Source organism: Oxyura jamaicensis, chromosome 2 (assembly GCF_011077185.1).
Source record: "Oxyura jamaicensis isolate SHBP4307 breed ruddy duck chromosome 2, BPBGC_Ojam_1.0, whole genome shotgun sequence".
Lineage (NCBI taxonomy): Eukaryota > Metazoa > Chordata > Aves > Anseriformes > Anatidae > Oxyura > Oxyura jamaicensis.
Window position 1 is genome coordinate 107,119,867 of NC_048894.1, and position 22,541 is coordinate 107,142,407.

Below are 22,541 nucleotides of genomic sequence, written 5' to 3' on the forward strand. Positions count from 1 at the left end.
GACAGCCCTTCTAAAACCTATTACATGATAAGTTAAAGTAATTATAATGCAGTCATTTCAGAACTACAAGAAGCTTAAGAGACCACAAATTCTTTATGGCTCACACATCAGACAAGCAAGCATGAAATCAGTTTTCAGCAAGTGTCAAAGAAGAAATGAACTCTAAAAACATTTTCAGCTTCTTAAAAATTGGCACTGTTTGCTACCTGATGCAAATGCAAGATGGAAGATATTTCCCACTTAGTTAATAAGACTGACCTTACAGTTAAGCACTGGAGGCTGAAAGACCTGACAGGAATTTCCAAACATTCTGTATGAAGGCTATTATGTTTAAATGCAAAAGACCAACCAATTAAAATCTACAGCCATCAAAACAAACAGCTTTCCACGCAAATCTGAGTATCTATTTCCAGTCTTAATGAAACAGGCTCATTATTTCCCAGGAGGAATAATGCACCGCTCCCTTACCTGTTCCTTTTTCACCGGCGTGCTGTGTGCTGCCACAGCCGAGAACTGCTCTAGTGCGTTTTGGTGCTCTTCGCTCAGCTGCTGCTGCTGTTGGCCCTGTGGCTGGACCTCCGCTGCCCCTGGCTGTGCAGGGGTTTCTTGCTGGTCCTGCTCTTTATCCTTGGACTCAGAATCTGATCCCGACTCTGTAGTCATGGTTGGTTATTCTGTAAAACAAGGAGAGCAGACCTACTGAGTACGATCACATAGCCATTCATTTCTAAGCTACGCTTAGAGAGTAGAGAATCATTAGTCACAGAGTCTTTGCCTTAGTTATGTCCAGCCTGTAAACCTAATGTGACTATTACACTGGCCCAAGGAGGATCACCAGGAAAGCTTTCCTTGTGCAAAGGAATAAGTCTAATCTAAAGAGCATGGTGCCGTAAAACCTTATTCTACGCTATCACACAGACAACACTGCAGGAATTAAGTTGAAGTTAAATGTAGAAATGCAGTTCTTTGTAGTTTGTAATCCGTAAAAAGAGACTAACATATTGAGAAAAGCTTGTGTGACTTTTAGTGTCCTAAATCCAACACAATTCACTGTAGTCTGGGTTTCCAAACCATGAGCATGCGGAAACATAAAAAGGTTCAATCTTTTGTTTTTAACATTTAAGTCAACAGGGCTTGAACTCCTCAACAACTGCACTGCTTTTGGAAACAGACTCAAGTACTTTTGATGTTTCTAGATAATATATATGCTGGAAACATTTGAAGTGGGCCCACCAAGATCAGTGCAATAATGTCCTTGTGTCCAATTCTGCCCTTCCCACTTGAATTCATCCACACTTCTGTCATTTCTTTCTAAGTGCTGGAGTACGCAAAAGAAAAGATAAGTACTTCCGTTAAGTCATTCTAAGAGTAAGATTTCAGAAAAAGAGAATACAATTTTTCTTGAATATGAAATGCCTGTGCCTGAACTTAGCTTTGTCCAGTACTGAATCAAAATGAAAATAATAGCAATATTCATTCAGACTCTTGACATCTGAATTTAAATGGTTTAATTACAAATATGTGCTTGGCACCGAAGTCTCAAACTATATAGAATCGGAATGAAAATTTAGAAAAGTACCACAATTCCATGTGAAAACCAGGATTTGAAAAAGCAGACACCGTGCCAGTTCAGCAAATAGAGCGTACTCATATTTTTATTACTTGTACAGAACCATGATGACTCAGAATGTACTCAAGCGTTTTTCTTTTAAGCAACTCAAAAACAAATCAGTCTGCTGCAATCTATTTCTGTTCATCATCAGGCTGTAATTTCTTTAACCTGGTAACCATAGCTACTATGTAATTATAAGCAGTTCCACAGAATATTCATCTGCTAATTCATCTGCTATGAAGTCACTATCAACTCTTAACATACTCTACAATGTTTACTAGTAGAAACAGATTTGCTGAAGATTACACAAAAATTATGGGCTTTTTTTTTTTTTTTTTTTTGGTAGAATGCTTAATAAGCTACATTGCTTGACAGAAAACATTTGAAAGTAGGTCAATTAATATTTTCAAACCCGTTTATGTATTGTGTGCTCTCAGGGCTAAGCTCTCCAGTGAATACACTTCTCTGTACAGCAAGCAAGTTCTCAGCACTCAGCATGTGCTCAGTCTTTGTACTGTGTGTGTGAAGGTGGGTGCATGGTCCTACCTTCTGTATACCAACACTCACAAGTGAGAAATACAACATATACGGTAAGCTTATGTTTCAGGCCATATTTTCAAAATCCTAACATATGACACATATGATACTGAGAAATACATCGTAAATTGCTACACTTGAGCTGACACAATTGTATGAAAAATGCCTCTGAAAAATGTACTATTTAAACCATTTTCTTCAGCACCTACAAAAAGCAATAACTATGTCTTTTAAAACGTGACAGTGTGGGAGGCATTCATCTAATCGAACTCTGGATGTATGCATCTGAGATGGTCACTTTAAACTCACCACATACAGAAGAGAAAGACATTTCAGGGAGTGATTCATCTGACCTATTTTAGTTGTCTGCTTTAAGCTGAGATATATCACTTACTAGCACTATTTTGTTCTACTTGTTACGAAGGAAGCTTAGACAAGTTCCTCAGATGTACAGCAAACAAACTCATTCCCCGTACTCAAATCTATTAAGCCACTCTTTTTGTGCGCTTTAAAAATTAAATTGTGGAATAATGTTAATCTCTCTGAGTTTTGTTTTGCCCATCTGTCAGACCAACATATAATGAACTATTCTTCATCTGATGTTATCGTGGTTGGCTTGCTTTAAAAGCATCCAAGACTCCACAAACTTCAAAGTTTTCTTCCCCCACCTCCAAATCATATTCTGTACAAATGCACAAAACATTAAATGCAAATTAATCAAAAAATTAGATCAATAATAGAAAACTATGCATGATATTTTCTTTTCCAGATACCATGAACTAACAAGTAGGAAAAAGGTAGCTTACAGCTACAAAATCATGGATAAAACAACTCCAAACAGCACATATGACCAATACAAAGTACAATGCACAGAGACAAGTATCTTCAGGTGTTGATCTATATAAGATCAGATTGCCAGCTGACACAAATCAAGCCTGCCTTTCTTCAGTTTTCACCATAGTGCCTCTGGAAGCTATTTTTTACACCCTATACAGCCTTCCTAATGAGCTTTTTTTTTGGTCCTGGACTGTAGAAAGCATTGAAACATATCCAGTTAAATTAGTCCCATAAAAGTCAACTCTACGTAGCATGAACTGAAAAGAAGCTTTACTTCATTTGCCATTTATAATTTTGCATCTCAAGGAACAACAAATGTAGTTCTTCAGTTCTTCTGGGACATACTGCATGAAACTGAGCTTTGCAATTCTGCGAGTTGCTTTGTGGGACTGGTTTTCACTCTAGTTACATGCAAGTCCTCACTTGCTCTAAGACTGCTTTGTTAGAAAACTTCTCATGCATTATCAAATCTTGTAGCATTAAGTGATTCCCTGGATACAATATTCCTGTCATTAGTCAGCCACCAGATGGATTTAATTAACCAAGGTTACCCATTTCCAAATGTCTTCTCTATTTCCCTATGCCTACTAATATGTTTAATGACAAATACTGAAAACAAAATACTATTAATTTCATGCCGTTATCTTACAGATGTAAATAGAATCAAAGCAAACATACTTTAAATCCATTTACTTATGAACTCATCAGATGATTATATTTTTGAGATCTATCTCATTCCATCTAGCGCAGGCTGAAAATACCTAAACTACAAGATGGAAAAACAAAATTCTTCTCTCTTTTAGTGCAAACCAATAGGCTGTTTTGTCTTCCTTAGCAAACAATTGCTTATCCTAAAGAACTTTTCAAGCAATTCATTATTATTTTTTTCATATAAATGGCATAATAATCTTCATAGGAAGAGGTTGTTACTTATTGAAAGAAATGACAGCAATCTTAAGAAATCTAACAATATAAATATTATCCTACTTTTGTTCGTATGCAGTTGACAGAGCAGCTAGTAGTGTCTGCCTGCTCATCAAATATATTAAATTGGCTGTGCATTTCTTAGTTGTATTTTATTAGATTATTAGCTATATCTAGCTATGTACCAAAATCATGACTTCTAATATGAATTTCAATGCAGGAAGACATCACTGAAGTTCCTTAAACTTTTTCTGTTGCCAGAACAAACCCTGTATCAAATTCCTCTTTCCAGCCAACAGAAAACAAGCTAATGAAAAGAAACTAGGAACACTACCTTACACAAATGAGGTAATACTATGCAACCCAGATGTGCTCTCGGATATCTAAGTTTTGGCTTACAATCCCATATTTAAAGATTCCAAAAGATTAGCTCAGTCCAAACTTAATACAGATGCTGCTAATGATGGATACTCTAAGTCTAACGTCAATTTGTATGCAGAATTCAGTCAGAATGAGAACCACGTCTTTATTGTTTAAAGAAAAATAATGCCAAGAACTAGCTAATTTAATCTGTGGTAACTACTCAAAAATTAAGCTTAAAATGTATGCACTTTCAAGCAGTGTAAAGGATTATAATATAAGGGTTTCAGAGCACTGCAAAAGAATAATCAAGGGAATATTAATATACCATCAAGGTATTAAAAACACTTTCAAAAAACTACAAGGCATATTTTAGAATAATTTTTACTAGATCAAACTACAAATAAGTTATCTTTTCATACCATTGCACTGTACAAAGTAAATACAATTCATATGGATTGCAAAACACTTGCGCAGAACACTTGCACAGAACTCGTACCTTAAAACCTTCCAACGCACCTAGTCATTATTACCTAGAGCTATCAATATATTGCCAGTTGACAGAGTGCCACTGCCATTACCAATTACTTGTCATGGACTGACAGAAAGCAGGTAACTTCCTTTATTCCTTACTGGAACCAAAATCATGTTGTGCTCTATTAATAATTCTCTTATCAGGCCAAGCCCAGGCTATGTCATCTGGTTCACCTCCAGCAAGTGACAGGCACAATCTACTGTATATATCCATATGTTCAACAAGTTCAGTCCTTGCCTCTCATTCTCGGAGTGCAGATCTTCTGTGTCACCCATCTATCGAGCAACTGAATTCACAGCTAATTGACAGCAGAGTTTGTGGCTTAATTTACCCAGCAGTCATTAATAAACCTCTATTTATTTTCACTAGCATGTATTTATATGTCTGATACATTAAGTAAACTGAAATCACATTACTGAAGAAATTGGAAATTAATTCCAAAACAAATTGTGGTGCAGTGACGAAACAAAATTGAACCAAGTATAATTAAATGATCTATACATAGTCACTATTTCCTGTAATGCAAAGATTAATGATTTATATTTAAATGCTTCTGTGATCTAATTAATTCTCTTTGTGGAAAGTTCCTCTTTAATTACAACAATTCCTGAAGATGATTATAAATCACTGCAAAGGTCCAACGTTGGAAGTTACATAATAAAATAATGATTCTATCCTTTAAAAATAATGTTCCACATAACAAGATACATATTTATACAATAACAATGAGATACTGATGAGAAGAGCACACTGAGAACAACATTGTCACTGAGAGCAGTAACAGAAATGTCAAGATATCATTCAAGAAAAGAGTATATGCCAGACCACTGTTTTCTAAACTTGAAACACAGAATGTTTCCATGAAAATGTTTTAAATCTCAGCTTCTTTCATTCCAGCTGGTTTGTTAGCAGGAAAAAGAGAATTTGTGGGTGCCCTTTCATTTGCATGAATCTTGCCCTCACATGGTGGAAGCACCTAGGCCACAAAAAGCCTGGCAAAGCCTCACTGTCTGTCTGTCTAAAATGGCTCCAGGACTCCAGCCCAGGATGTGCAACCCCTATACTTATAAACATGTTGGTTATATTTACGAGCTTAAGATTACATCTTAAGCATAAAAAATGATGTATACATATAACCTGAAGACATATGCATATTAGAATCAGTTCACACACAAAAAAAAAACGCGGAAGAAAAAATGTCAAAAAGGTAATAGCAAGAGAGACAAGACGAAAATCAACGGAGAAAGCTGCTAAACATGAGGATGCTAAATTATCAGGATGATAATTTAGGCAGCTCAGGATGAGCTGCTAAATTATCAGGATGAGCTCCAACCACAGTTCACCATAGGTAAATGATTCAACAGATCTGGTGGCAGAAGTCACAGACCCAAAGCATATGTTCAGGAGAGACTTCAGGAAAAACAGCCAGGAATTCTTAAACAACAATAGAAAAGGCTGGGTGGAGGTGTTACAAGATACAGCATGAGTTAAGCTATTTGTTGGGCTGCAAAGGAAGGTGCATCATACATATTTCGTTAAAGTTTCTCGATGAAGATGAAAGAAGAGGAAACAGAGGCAATAAGTAAAGAAGAATTGAGTAATCAGGAGGATACACTTTTGACCTACCAACAGACACATCCCTCAGAGGGGACAAAAAAATGATGGCACACTTGTCCCCATGGACCCAAACCTCCCCCATCCCAGGCACACGCAGACCTCTCTGCAGCTACATCCCACAAGGGCTGCTGAAGCCCAGTGAAGCCAAGGGTTCCTGGAGAGATTGTGCTCTGCTTATTGAGTGTGGAGGTGAGAAGTGTCAGAAAGTTTAAATTACAGGGGTAAAAAATAAAAAAAGAAAAAAAAAAAGAAACACAAAAAGGGATCGTACTCCGAAGCAGAACCAAGGACACATGACTCATATGATGGACATAAAAGACCATCCTAGACTTGAAAGGAGAGATGACAGCTAAGATGCAAAGTGGATTAAAATCAGCAAGGAACACAGCAAACAATAAGAAGAGATTCTACAAATACATAAGGAAAAAAAAAAAACAAACAGGTCCATTACTTAACACAAATGTGGCACAGGAAAGGCTGAATTATTCAATGCCTCATTTCACAGAGGCTAGCTGGGACCAGATATTCAGCACATCTTTCAACCTAACATATAGGATATGCAAGTGCAGGTTTTCAAATCAGCAAGAAGCACTGAAAATGTCCCTACAGTGCTTAGGGAACTACCGGCAACCATCCATAAACCATTAGCCAGAGGGGCCAGGTAAGGTCTAAAAGAAATTAAAAGACCCAACCTGATCTTACAATGGAAAGTAAGGATGACAAAGACAGAAATTATAGTGTACTTTTAATAACAAAGTCAGTAGAGCACACTACTAAAGGGTTTCCAATCCTGTAAAAATAATGTGATTAGCAAAAAAATACAAAAAACATGAACTTATCAAAAAGTGATGTCAAATTAATGTAATGTCTCTCTCGCTCTCTCTGACAGGGCATCTGTCCCAGCTGATAAAAAGTAAGTGGAAAAAGCAGTGCAGATGATTGAGCCTATGTTTAGTAAGGCTTTTTACCCAGTCCCACATGACTTTTTCATGAGCAAACCACAGAAACAATTTAAATGATTTTAAAAAATGGGTGCACAAGCAATTAAAAAAAAAAAAAACAACAAAAACCCTATGCCATGAATACTTATCAGTAGCATGATGACAACCTGTGAGAATGCATCAGTTGAGGTATCACAGCCCACTCCAGAACATTAATGAATGAATGGCAAGTACCCGAGCTGTGCTCAGCATCTTACCAAGGGAGGCTGGGGCACGCTATCGCAATATTCAGTCGGCTTTAAGACCAGGAAAGCAGTCTGAAAGAGAACTGCATATAGGCTAAATCAGACTGCTTTCTGTAACAGTAACTGCAACAAGAATGGGGACATCACAACTGAAAGGCCATGAGGAATAACCAGTCAGGTGGCAGGAATGAAGCAGCATAAGGGTCTGAAGTTACACATTAAACAAGACCAGTTTCATTTTGGGATCTGCTATTGGAGCTATTCTGCCGTCTTCAGCACCAGGGAGAAGTATACAATATATTGTATTTCATTTGGGGCCTCATATTTTTTGAAAGGTATGTATTAAAGAGTGTCAAAAAGAATAGTATGAGGTTTAGAAAAATATGAGTGGAAAACGGTTTAAGGAGTTGAATTTGCTTACTCTGAGAAAGTGAACAGAGAGAGGGGACTGATAAGAACCTTGCAATACACACAAGCTTCTTACAGATGGAAAATAATCAAGCATTCACTGACAGCCCAGCAAGAATTTGATTGGCATCAAGTGGGATTTAGTGTAGATGGCATACCAACTACAGCAACAGTCAAGAAGAGGCTGTCTATAGCCGTGTGCAGTCACCACTAGAAACTTATGCACAGATAAACAGCAGCATCAAAATTCTCTGTTTGCCACTTTATAAAGCGTAAGCATTTACATTTTGTTGATTTTGCTACTCCTTCCAGCTAGGGTGACAACTCCAAATTCACAAGATGCATGTATTTGTTTCCCCGTCAGAGCACTGGATGAACGGGATAACAACTTTATTTCCTGTTTACCTTTCAGTTCTATGAATTAGTGAAATTACTCAGCCCTGTTTTGTTCTTTTAATGGTTGGCTTCCACAGCAATAAAACCGAGAACGGCTGCAAATTCTTATGCCTCTCCTGCACACAAGGTTTACAATGAGTATGACCAACATACACCAGATTGTCTTTTGGGGTCTTATCACCTAGAGAACCCTCCAGGCTACCTTAATTTCTGAACAGATAAGAAAAATCAGGCTACCATAAATATTTGTGCTGTTTTTCCTCATCCTGTTGATCCAAACAGTTTTCCCCACAGCCAGACAGGGACTTGCCAGAGGAAGAAGGAAACTACTCTGCCAAACAGCCACCAAACCCTCTACACAGTTCTCCAGTTGCTGTTGCACCACCTTCCCTGCACCCAGAGTCTGCTGAGGAACACTGGGGAATTACAGGGTTCGGGGGGAAGCAGATGCGTAAGGAGGAGGAGAAGGACAGTAACAGAGACTAGAGCAGAGCAGCATCCAACAGATGCCGATCACAATATATCTTCACAAAAACAACTTCAACCTCACCTCCCCCTCATTTCAGTTTTTTTTTAAAAAAGAACAAACAACAAAAAAAAACAGGCCAAAGAAAATACAGCAAAGCTGCTTGTAGTGTTGTGATTACAACTGATTGGTAAATACTCAACTAAAACAGAATGAAAGAACCCTGAATGGCATACCCTGATTTTCTGCAGAGAAGTGACTTTGATTACTTGGGTTACATTTACATGAGGTTTTGACCTTTCTGAATTGCTCTGGAGCCAAACATTCACATGCAGTCCCTTGTGCATCATTCACTATTTAAAACTTGCATTGAATGCTACAGAGCCTGAGCGTGCTTTAGGCATAGATCTGTAAAGTTCGTATTTTCTTATAGGAAGCAGAAAACAGAATCGATTTTGGATTTAAAAAAAAAAAATAATAAAAAGAGCTGCAGAAGTTTCTGACACATGGCAGGTGTGTCAGATTATCACTCTACCCTCAGGCCAAAATGCTGTAGCACCTGTGCACAATATTTTCTGTTTCATACAGTACCTAACCAGGCTGTGCTCCCAACCTCACATGAAGACGATAATCAGACAGGCAAGGTGCAGACCAGAGCATTAAGCCCTTCTCCTCCACAGGCTTCTTGCTTTGTCCCACCAGTCATCTAATCTTTCCAGCTCAGATAATGGAAAAGCCCATGAAGTTAAAAAAAAAAAAAAAAAAAAAAAAAAAAGATAGAATATAAGCTTAAAATGCCAGCATGACTTTTCTGATTTCCTGGGCATTTAGTAACTGGAATTCAGAGAAGAATTGAGTTGGTTTTGCTCTGTTTTATGCAGTGGCACTTGAGCAAACCCCACAGGGCTGCTTGCCCTTGAACTAAGCCCTTACCAGCCCACTACTTGCAAGAGTATTCACAGTATCATATTAGAAGATCACAAGATATCTTCACAGTATCATATTACAAATTGTTGTTTTTGCAGTATTTTCTGGAAATCTGCCAAGAACTAAGCTTTTTAATGTATATATTTTTTGTATTTATTTTGTTTATATCAGTTGTTTCTTCCTTGAGTCCCAGATGAAAGGTGCAAGCCTGGCAGTTTGAGAGACATACTCCACAGTAGCACTGGGGAACTGCAGGCTGCTTCCCAGGCATTTTTGTGAACACAGGATTACAATAACCAGGAGAATGTTAAACTCAGGTAGACACAAGACTCAGGTAGACACTGTAACAGGCAATGAAAAAAATAGATGAGCAAACCCTGAATCGACACTGGGCCCTACCTAAATAAAGGGTGTTCTGTTTGAGTGGAGAGGTCTGAGGCCTGAGGCCTAGAGCCCATCGCCTTCATTTGGCTCTGTTCGTCTCCGAACACCACACTAATTTTACATCCCATTTTTCAGCTTTCGGAGGCATTAAACAGATTCATTGCAGCTAGGCTATATTGCAAGGCATGATAGTGTGTTTAGAAGTAATAACTTCTGTTTTTCTGAAACAGATTATTCACTTTGTATTTTGATTTTAACCTCCTGGGTGTTTGCGTTGCTTTTTAACGTAAAACACACCCTGCGATATCAAGTGATAGACTTTCCAGTTGGAAGCACCACATCAGGAAACCGCTGGCTCCCAAACAAATTAAATCCTTGCGAGTCTAAATAAGCAAAGCCATGGCACCAGACAGACAGCTTTTTATACCAAAACTCTTTGGGGACCCCCACGCTCCCCAACGCATTATTGCCTGCTGCAGACTACAAAACCACCGTTCATTTGGCACAGGCAGCGAGCCCGTGACACCAGGTTAATGCTGTCGCTGCAAAAGCATGCTTCCAGCCCTAGCCAGACAGAAACGTACTGGATGATCAAACTGGGAGAAATGCAAAAATGCATTTCATAGTGTCCCCTGACCCTCCCAAAAATCTCAAGCGCAGATATCAGCAGTCTGCCCCGCTGCCTGTGCACTGTCAAAAAGACAGCTCTCCCCTTTCAGCTTCCCCAAATCACCAGCTGTTGAACAGTTTGTTGGATGCAAACCAAGCCCTACAGATGGTGCGGTGGGAGTGCAGACTTCTAGGAACGAGTCGGTCATCATGGAAATAAATGCACAGATGACGAGGATATTTACAGAGGATCCAGGCATCTGCAGCATGGAGCAATCTAACTTCAAACCACTGAGAAAGCGGGATTCTCTCCCAGCTTTGGTTACACTTCAGTTAAGTGTTTTGGGGCCATTTTAGTTGCACGTTTCCAAAACACAGGGAGCTCATGCACGTTTTTCCATGCACAGTAGTTATGTCTTGAGGACCCTTTGCACGATGAACCCAAGAGCAAGCATACTGTATCCTCACAACAACCCAATAAAGCCCAAACCTTTCATCAGCTGTGCTGCTGCTCTAAACCATGAGAAGGTGAAGACCAGCACCCAATACTGCCTGACAATGAAAACTGCTATCTTTAAAGGGGATTTAACTATTTGCAGATATCAAACCCTCATATGCTGCATATGCAGCTCCAATTACATCATGTACTCTGAAGATGGATGTCACCAAATCTACAATTCCTCCTTATCATCTACAGTCATCTTGGACTTAGTCATGAAGAAGTGACAGCAGCTCTGAAAGGACAGAAGGCGTTAGGCAATGAGAACAGCCAGGTGGCTTGCAGTGCCCCACTGCACAGCAGTGAGAAAAAAATTGTGTAGGGAGAGAGAAAGGAGGGGATAGGGAAGAAATTGGCAGTGATCCAGCTTAGTCACAAGAATGAGAGGGAGAAATAGTGGAACTTGGAATAGAATGAAGAAGGAAAGCTCTTTACAGCTTTTAAATCACCGAGGATTCAAAAAAAAGTTATTGGAAGTCATTTTAAGTTACTCAGCAGGAGTTGAACTTTTTTTTTTTTTTTTTTTTAAATTGATTCTATGTCAAGCTGATTATTTGAAACCAGAAATGAAGGTAATTAAGTTAGATGTTGGTATTTCCTAACTCAGGAATACATGGCTATACAACCTAAATCATTTCCTTTCCCATTTCCTTTTTCTTATAGATAGCCCCAGTTAATGTTTGATTGTGTGCTTTGAAGGTTAAAAACCACGAACTTGGTAGCTCCTATCTACCTTAATTTATGGAAGAATCCTACAATTAAGGAATAAAGAGAAATATTTCAGTTTCTGTTCCGTGTGCTGAATTTCAAACTTGTCACTTGTATTAACCAGCAAAGTGCCATAGTGACATAGGTGCATAAACTGTTAGTTTTTCCATCCTTTCCACTGACTTTGTGCTGGAGCCAATGCAAGTATCCCTGGGCATGTGACAAAGGACTGCTGTGCATTATATCTACTGATTATTTTATGCCAATCCGCTTCTTTCAGCACCCTCCAGATCACAGCATGTGAAATTCAGCTTATTTATATTGAATCTGCACTACATGGAAGCGTAGGGATAAGGGAACTGTCTCAATCCTTACAGGAAAGATTTGCCCAAGAAGGCACTTGTAATTTTGATGTTTAACTTATCAAACAATTTTGGTATATTAATGTACAATTCAGCCTTCTCAAGAGTTACTAAGCATGCAGAAAATAGAAAGAATTACTCCCTACTTCATCATAAATTGTAGTTCAACAACCAAAAATGTATTCTAGTAGTTATGGTTGATGCTAGATAATGGACAGAGTTGAATTTCACCTCTCCTTCCCCTGTTTTGCTGCCTGTTTTCTGTGGGGACAGAAATCTCCATGCCAATATTCATACGGTTATTACATCTGAACTAAAAAATGAATGAAGTAATCCACCCACTCCCTAGATGTCATAAATGCCCTGGGGAAGTGGTGCCCTGCAGCTGGGGTCCAACTGACTCTGCTCTCCGCAGCGTGCACTATATGCATGCTTTTCGCTACAGCTGGGGCCACACAAACCATCCTTACACTTACAAAATATTTTTTAACAAAGCCTGCAGAGAATAAAAAGTAAATAATCCTTCTCCCAGCTCCAGAAAAGCATTAAATATTCCTACAGCAGCAGCCACCAAAATTTGGTGCGGGGTGGACAGATAGCCATACAAAGGATGCAAAAACCACCACCAACAACAAAACAAGCACATCATGTATGTGCTAGATTAGGCTACTCATCGCTTTCAAGTGTCTTCATAGTCCCCTTCCAAACCCCTTCTCTAAACTCACTGTGGTATCTATTTATGCCACTTGCTACTGACGTCCCACAATGATGAAGTTTCCATATTCCCCACAGGGAATTTATTACATTGACTCCTTCGCCTTACTGTTTAGGAAAATTTTCCCGAATGTCTGACCTAATTCTTCCTACTTGAAATGTAAGCACACTACTCCTTGTCCTGATGACGGTGGATGTATGAAATGGCTCTGCAGCTTGCAGACAGCTGCTGTTCTCCCCTTAAACTACTCTCTTCTCTGCCTCTTCTTGCAAACCCTATTTTTAGCCTTCTCTTAGACTCTCCTCCCCCTCTATTCTCTTTCTGATCAGTCCACTGCTTTTCTGAGCAATAGTATCCAAACCCTAGTTTCAGCTGAGCATCAACTGAACTTACTGGTGCTGAATAGATTGCAGAGTGCTGTGTCTTAAAACAATACTTTGTGCCTCCCAGTATTAAAAAGTTCACCGTCTTCACAATACTGTGACACTACCAACTTAGTGTTAACCTGTGATTTATTTGTAATCCTACATTGTTTTCTACAAACTCTTGGCTAAAGATCTCCCAAGTGGAAAAAAGACATCTTAACTACATTATATTCAATAAAAAGTAAGCAAAAAAATTCTACTGGGTAGATATTTTTAAACGTAAAATGGAAAAAATCAAATAATGAAGTTCCTTCTTTTGAGCCCAGTATCATTCAAACAAGTAAAGTATTTGTTGATGTACAAGATCTAGTTTCAGTGACAGACTGCACATGATTTATGTTAGAACAACTGTGGCTCCCAGTATCTGAAGTACATTCAAGTCATGATACTCTTTTGTTTATTAAAGTATGAGGGAATACCAACAGGAAATATTTCCAGTTTCACTTATAGCTTCTGTCCATTGCTGAAACAACCACTCAAGAAATACCCACATTGGTATTGGGCAGGTGTTAGAGTCATTAACAATTGTTTGGATGGGCTGACACCTCAGCAAATTTTCACACGAGTTGATGGCATCTTTTTTTTAAAAAAAAAAAAAAACAACAACAAAAAAAACCACCTCAGGAATTCCAAATTCTCATCTGATTTCAAGAGCCACTGGGACATTAAGGTGACCCAAGTGGCAGTGTTGGCAGTGCCATAACTTATTAATAAACTGGGAGCAAGCTCACGTCTGCTAGCAAAGCAAAGGAAAGTCTATTCCATTTTATGGTCTCTAGCCGAGTCAAGCACATTAAAATATGTATTACTTCTGTCTACCTGTCACTTCTTGTAACATGCTTAGGTGAACCTATGGCTGGAAGCCAGAACTCAAACTATTTCAACACAAGCAGTGCTTGTGGGGAAAAGTTATTTGCAATAGAAGTGTCAGTTCCCTTCCAATATGCTGGCAAATGCTTGGTTCAACTCTTATGAACCAAAAGTTAAATGGTGTTTAAAGACTGTGTTTTCATGTTAATCAGGGCATCTTGAAATGCTTGTGAAATGAACTCACCAATGAAAAACAGAAAACCAAAAGACTGACTGAGGGGGTTTCTTTTAACCTGTATTTCAAGAACAGCTTTGAATGTTGATTTCTTACCTTTTGTGCAAGCTGCCCAAGCGTTTCAAGCAGGTGAAGCATAGATGTCCCTGCAAATGCAACTGCATCATTCTGATTGCATCCTTCCAGTGCAAGAGCAAAGAAGTATTTCGGGAACAACGCAACAGATGCAACTTCATAACACTCAGAAGGAAAAGTGGAGAGGAATTCAAGAGGACATGTACGAGGTCCAAACATCTTGCAGGAGCACAGCCAGGCAGTTACAGACTGTACGACCCCCTGCAGAGACTGCAGCAGAGAGAGCCAAGAAGGAACAAAAACTGAACCTATGATACCACCAAGGAGAACATCTGCTCTTTCCATCACAGCAGACAAGGTGCCATTGGGTCATAGAGACCAAGGAACTGGATGATAAGCAGCTATAAGATACCACTTCATGATAGTAGCAAACCAGTTGCTAGACAATGGCTGGCATTGAGGTGGCTGAAAACTTAACAGAAAAGCTAGTTCCAGCTGGCTTAAGTAGATACAAGTGTGGGCTTGGATATGCAGGAGTTCTTAAGAAGAAAAGCAGCTTGCAAGATTTCAGGGTGGGGTTCTGAGATTTTTGTCTAATCCATTAGTACTAAATAAGACCAGAAACATGGCAGGGGCCTTTGTGCCCTGAACGGCATCTAAGTCTCACAATTACAGCTGTAATTAATGGGTTTTCCAAGCTGAGGGGAAGAAAAATCAACTGGAAAAAAAAAAAAAAAAAAAAAATCAGCAGCCTGCACACTAAGCAAGTTAAGGATTTCTTGTCTTCCTCACGCACACCAGCATGCAAGCATAAAAGAAAGGGCAAAACTCACACCCAAGGCACTTACCCATTTTACCCTATTTGTAATCTTTTATGGTCCCATAAAAGCATGCTGTGTCCAGAAAGATGAGGGTTCTTTTTATTTCCTATTATTTCATCTGCAATTCAGTGCATTACTTGGCCTATGCTAACATAACTGTAAGTAAAACAGGTTGAAATATATAATTCCACCATCCCCAAAATGAACTGCATTTTATTAGCTTTGTTTGTTTGTTTGTTTGTTTTTCCTCTCTCTGTTCACACTTCTGAGGACAGGAAACGCCTGCTGTGAATTCTTGTCCAGTATTTCTATCCATTGCCAGAGAGCTCCCCAAGGAGCACAAGCTCTTCAAGAAAGAGAGGTGTAAATACCTTTGTCCTTTCCCATCAAGCGGAAAGCAGTGCCACTGGCCACAGCGCCAGCAGTCCCCCAGCACCACAGTACTGACCCAGCTTGGGATGTTGGCCGGAGCTTTCTGTTCCCACTCACGTGCGTACGTGCAGAGCTCAGCAAGGACAGAAACTTATATCAGGCAGACACTGAGCTGCCTAACTGCACCAGCAAACAGAGCTGGAGCTGAAATCGGCAAGCATGCAAAATCTGCAAATGTTTGGTATTAATAACACACAGCTCTTTTTCAAGCAGCCAGCTGTACTATCTTATATACTGCAGCCATACATTAAATTTTATCAGTCATAGTGAATTATGTATAGAAAGGCTGAGTTACTGCCTTTTCGCAACTACGGTGTCACAACATTCATAATTCACATATGGGACACTTGTAGCTTATTAAATTAGACACACATTTTTGTGCTCTACAAGTTTTGGTTGTCATAAAAGATCAGGTACAACTATAAAACTATTACATCTGTTATAAATAACGTCAAATATTCAAATTAGTTTGACTTTATAGGGAAAGCTATTCCTTATTTTATTCCTTTAATGCTCAGGACAGTATACCGTTAGGCCACAGCAGTCTGTGTGGTGGAGCAGATCTATTACTGCAGCTGAGTAAAAGGCAGCCTTAAAATTCACATCCAATAGGGATAAATCCAAGCTTCTCCATAAATGCTATTACTCTTCTACATAAGAATAGAAAATCCGCTGAAATTACATGTCTGTTTAAAGCACCCTCCAAAAAACATATCTGTATTTTTCCTTGTAGTGTTTTTTATTTCCTTCTTTTTCCCTTTTTTTCTTTTTTCTTTTTTTTTTTTTTTCATAGGTGGTTTTTATCATTCTTTGTCCTCTCCAAGGATGGTCTCCGGTAACTGCAGCGTGTTACAAAGCAGATTTCATAAGTCATGTATGCACCTAGCAAGCTTAAGTCTGGCACACATTCCTCCCAACTCCTCCTCATTCCAGCAAAACGTACATAGTGAAAAACCTGTATCACAGAAGAAGAAAAAAAGCTATTTTCAGACCACACCAAATGTACTTGAATGAAAAAGCTCCAGTCCTGAGAAAAAAATGTCAGAAAAGACTGATTCATTTTTAACACTGCATTTGCCATAACTGTCCTAGCAATTCGTAACATTACTGATCTCAGCACCATTGCCTGAGCTGCACAACAGGACTTACAGGTACGCTAGTCAGATGCAGAAATATTTCCAGGTGAAAGGATCTGGACTATTCCTTCAAACTAGAGGTGCAGGTCTGCAACACCAGTCGCAGTACGCTTACAAATGGAGAGCCCCACTCTCAGTGACATGCGTTTTCCACCCTGTTTTAACTGCAGTGGGAGTTAGAAGCACATCTGAAGCACATCTCCGGGCACATCTGAAGCACATCTCCAGCCCCATCCCCTGTTCTCTGCTTCCCAATGAGGAGTGGTCTCAGCAGACACCACCTGCACGCTGGCTGAGACCAGAGTAAAGCCAGGGCAAAGCGCATGCCCCAAAATGCATGCAGCGGGGGTGCCAGGTCCCCAACACCTGATGTCTCATTGCACAGGTCTCCTTCTTCTGGGCCTACACCCCTCTCCGGATGTGGACAAGGCCCCTCACTTCTCATCCTCTCTACATTTATCCCCAGCCTCAGTGCAGGTGCTGTTTTTGAGCAGCAAACACGATGTCGCCCATGCGCAAGGCTCCTAAACAAACACATGAATTCCCGCCCCGTCTTTATGCATGTAAGCCATTAAAATGATTTCACACCAATCAGGCTCATGTGTCAAGGAACAAGTGACCTGGAGTTCCTGAGTGTTCAACGCCTGTATATGCTTGGCTCTGCTCTTTATTTATGTTCTTTACGTCTGCTGCCTCTCTGAGGCCTACAGCAAACAGCTGTCAGTAACGTTCACCCCTTCTGCTAACACTTTCCCTAATCCCTAACTGACTTTCCAGCCTATAATTAAACTTTCCAGCTGCCACACTCAGGGATGGCACTAATATGCATCATTTCATTCTAAGTAGTCCCTAAAAAGCTCTTTTTTACAATTTCTAAGACCACGGGCTAGGACCAAAGCCTCTTACACTTACAGGTTTTAGGCCCAAACCCTTCCATTTACTTACAAGTTGTCTCATCTTTTACCAAGGAAATTAAACGAGCAGGTAATTAAACTAATACCTTTTTATAGTGCCAATAGGTGGAGTGCAAAGGGCTTGAAGACTGATGGGTGAAAGCTACAAGTGCTCACACGTTTTGCATGGCAAATCCACTGCCAAGAACTGCGTATCCAACAGGACTTACACAGCTGCTCAATCCAAGCCCAGAGTTTACAATGAAAGAATTAGGATTTGGAAAGATCTTTTGAATAAACACAGTGAAAAACCAAGCATCTTACTTTGGATTGCAACACTAAATCAGGGTCAGCAATTTGGTCTTGAAAATCTGTTTTTCACATTCATGTAAATGATTACCTTTCTACATAGAGATGGTCGGCAACTTTTTTGGGGTTGGATGCTGTTGCTGCAGTGTTCAAGAGGACTCAGTATTTTATGAGAAAATTACTGGCTTTGCAGTTGAAAAAAAAATAAGAGAGAGGATGTCTGAAGTGAACCCTGTAGTTTTTTACAACATTGCACGGCCTCGCTGGGATAATGAAGCAGACCAGGTTGGAGCAGCCTAATGCCCAGTATGCACACACCACAGGCTTCCCTGCAAATTTGCAACAAGAAGACCTCACTGAATATCCACAAACTCATGTTACACTTAGCCCCAGTGGAAATACAGCTTGAGACACCTGCAGAGTCCAAACCTCCCCTGCCCTCGGTCTGAAGGCTGGACAACCACATGCAGCACCCTTGATCCCACAAAGCAAAACAGCAACCCCCTCACCCCTCCCCCCCCCCGCCCGTCTCCAAATATTATCTGTTCCAGAGCAGGGCAACGTCTGCTCGGCTGCCACAGTGCTATCGCTGCAAACAGCAAGCAAGATCCATTCATAACACAACTGGCAAGCATCCATCAGCAATCCCAATAACACACGGCCCCAAAGCAACCGTGTCGCCTGTTGCTGGAAAACCTGGAAGGCTGCAGGTCAGCCTCCCTCTTGTTTCCTCTTAACATGTTTGGGAGTCATGACATGCTTTGGCCTTGCATTTTGCCTCACGTGGCTGAGATAAAGCGAGCTCTTCAGATACAGCTTTTGGGGTTTTGAAGCTGCAGGCTGGTTTCATACTAGACGAAGGCTGCGCCCTTGCAGAAAGTTATCTGCCATTTAAGCAAAGTGGAAACACAGGAAAGGAATGCACTCGGTTTAAATTTTATTCTGCTGCTTGAGGTTGCTGATTTTCTTCCCAACTTTCTGCTAAATGCCTTGAGGTTTTAATGTTGCAAAATATTTCAATGACTGCTCAGCCTTTATCAACTACTGTTAAGACTATTTTGGGAGACTACCAGAAGTTAAATACTTCTGGTTTCATCAAGTCTAACAGCATCACTCCTCATTGAAGTGATCACGCTAGACAGGTGTAAAAATTCAAAGCTTGGACAGCTATGGCTTGTTCCTAGCGGCAAGGCAAGAAGGGTCAAAATTTCAAGTGGAAACAAACACACTTTCAGTTCTCTCTAAACCATGGGTGAAACTTCCCTCCCTCAATATATTAAGCATATTTTTAAAGGTGAATTTTGAAGAGTGCGGATGGCACATTTAAGCTTCAAACACAAATGCTCTGAAAGGTTAGGAACATGCAAAAGCAACATTTCACTGAAAACTGTTTGTCAGTTTTAATCGCAGGATAACTCTACAAGAGGTGTGACTGCTGCAATTTAAATTTTCACCTGACAAACTGAATTATTAATCTTCATGGTATCTACAACAAAGGATCAAGCAGCACAGATACCCAGCTACCTACCAGATCTACTACAGGGAAGCCTGGAGGTGGGGAAGGAGGAGCCGCAGCATCCCGGGGTGAAACAGTTCCCCTTGTAGGCGCTGCAGCAAGGAGGGCACCGGGACCTTCATCCTTCCTCGCTCACTCATAACTTAGCAGAGGTTTTCCAAAGCACAGCAGGACCTTGAGCAAACTCACTGATAGAAAACACTGAGCTTTGCAAGGAAGGAGGCAGAAACACTGTTGAGGACTTCATCTGCACCTTGAAGGGGCTTTGGCAGGAAGGACTCTTGGAGCTTTTCACCCATGCGTGAGTGGAGGCCTCACCTGCTATCAGTCACTCCTTCATTTCCCCATGGAAGGCTGTACGTATTTCCAAGTCCCCACTAACTTTTCAAGTAGCTGCCTTTTCCTTACGATGAGGGGCAACATGACAGGCTGTGGGGCCATTCCAATACCCACTGCCAGCAACAGCACATGCCAATTCTTCAGGAGTAACAGAAAAACCTGTCCTGCCTCACCACTCCATATCCTGAAGATACCATGCAGTTTGCAGAGCTGCTATCTTAAGTAACATTAAATATTGCACTTCAGTACTAATTTCATATCTCTGTAATATTACTGATAAATAATTTCCCTACTGCATGTTTAACTAGAGCTCAGAAAGAAATAAAGTTCTAAGAATTTCCAGAGTAACCTAAAATGGGTTTTCCATATACTGTAATTTCAGAATACTAGGTTAGAGTAGATTTTATAAGGTCTTAAAACAAAGGCCAAGCACCACTAGAAAGCAGGATTCCTCTCCTGAGAATCTCAAGATGCTGGGCTTAAACATGCCCTATCGAAGAGTGGCTTTTTCCCAGCCAACTTCTCAAACTGGTATGTTTTTAAGTAGGAAATAATCCTGTTTATCACTCCAACACTTATTCAGACTCTTGTTAATGTTTGTACTACCCTCTTCTGAATTTCTGAACAGTTTCTTTCAGGCTCAGCAGCCAAGATTTAATTAAGAAATATTTAACCACTAGTATTTTTTAAACAATGCCACATGAGCAGAAATAATTGCTTATCATATCTATGTTACAAAAATCAAAATACAGCCAGTGGAAACCAGATACAAAACAGGCAAATGCACTTGTATTCAACTGAACTAGTTTTGTTTAGAAAATTAACAGACAATGCATTTCCTTGGCTGAGTCCTTGATTTGTGTGCCAAGTTCCATCCTGCAGTGATTTTTCTTCCTTCAACAATATCACAGGCACAGAGGACACTACTGAGGAAGCAAACTTGTAATTCTGTGAGTTAGGAACACAGATAGCCCTGGCGTGACCTAAAAGAATGTAGCAAAGCATTTTTATTAAACTAAATGAATCTACTTTATACCTTTATAACTGCTTGGAAGCCAGAGAACGGCACATCTTATGGTAATTTGTAACTTTATAATGCGCATACTGGCTCCTTACTGCATCATCTATTACACATCAACATTTTTTACTTTGAAAGAAGAGCGGAACAAGATTTCTTACGTCTGCAGAGGTATTAAACATTTGTATCGATTTCCACAAAGTGGTCAGAAGGAGGAAGCATAACTACACTGACTGCATTCTTCAAAACAACATCTGAGGATCAGAAGGTCACAGGGGACAACTTTCATACCAGCTACCTTGCTATTAGATAGAAGAAACACCAGCAAGAGTTAGAAAGCATTGCTTTAGACCATGGAAAATGCAAGACACAGGCAAACAGCAAAATAAAGAGCAATAACCAAACTGCTAGTGTGGTAAGGGGATTCAGAACAACAAAGGGCTGTGGAAAATGTAACAATTGTGTCTGCACAGGGGATAAGCAAAAACAAAAGTAGACCTTGAGAGGAAGCAAGTACAAAACAAGGCAGAGAGTTTGCTTTAATACAGGCACTCCTGTTGCAGAAGCTGCTGGTATTGCTTTGGTCAGTGCAATGCAGAAACTACAACTGCCTCTATTCCAGGGTTAACCCCAAAACCAAGCCATTTGCCATATACTGGAAAGAGACATTTTATGTCTTTTCCAATAGCAAAGCAGCAGGAAGATAGTAAAAATTGAAAGAGAAGGAACTTTTATTATTATTATTATTATTCACTTCAGCATCCTTAATTCAATCACTATCCCCTCAGGCTGAGGAAAGGACTGACTTTACTGCTCTGCACAACCATGTTAGTAGAGAAGTTGCAAAGTACAATACTCATATTTTATGTATTATATGAGTCTAAGAAAAATAGTTATTGATTCACAATCTAAAGAACATGTCAAGAAATCTGTGTCACACCAGTAGAAAATGAGGATATAATACTTTTGAACTTTAAACATTGTGAAATTCTGGGTGTTTTGGTTTGGTTTTGCAAGAATTCAGGCCAGTGGGTACTGAGCAGAAATAACCACCTTGACGTCAACATTCAAGAGAAAGGCAGGTTTTTCAAAGAAAATTGGTGATAATAGTATTTCACCATAGCAATAATTAATTGTGTGGCACACTTAATTACATACAAATGCAAGTAAGCACGCAGTTTATGTGGACAGAAAGTGGAATGTATTTAAATACATTCATGGAGAAGCTGGGCGCTGCCTTTTCTCCCGTCCTTGGCCAGCCAGCGTGGGGGGCAGCATTGTCTGCCGGCTCTTCTTCGCTAACCCATGATGGGCAGAAAGGGATTCCCAGGACTGCAATAAACTGAAACAAATCAACTATTCTCTAGTTCTCCAGGGTGTCAGTAAAGAGGGTGGCATGGTAAGTGTATTTTCTTGGTGGGAGGGAGCTCCCTCTTTTACTGTTACTTTT

The 22,541-nt window shown here is 39.9% G+C and overlaps 1 protein-coding gene across 23 annotated transcripts in view; it reads right to left on the minus strand.

The window, feature by feature from the left end:
- EPB41L3 (erythrocyte membrane protein band 4.1 like 3) overlaps window positions 1-22,541 on the minus strand; it is a 96,361-nt gene that overhangs the window by 67,210 nt on the left and 6,610 nt on the right. For 22 of the 23 annotated variants that reach the window (XM_035319009.1, XM_035319012.1, XM_035319013.1 and 19 more), the window contains exon 2: window positions 469-674. In XM_035319009.1, the coding sequence (XP_035174900.1) occupies window positions 469-663 (195 nt within the window). In that variant the 5' untranslated portion in view covers window positions 664-674. Of the gene's footprint in view, window positions 1-468; window positions 675-17,170; window positions 17,187-22,541 lie in introns of those variants that run through there. The other variant, XM_035319010.1, reaches the window with a different exon arrangement.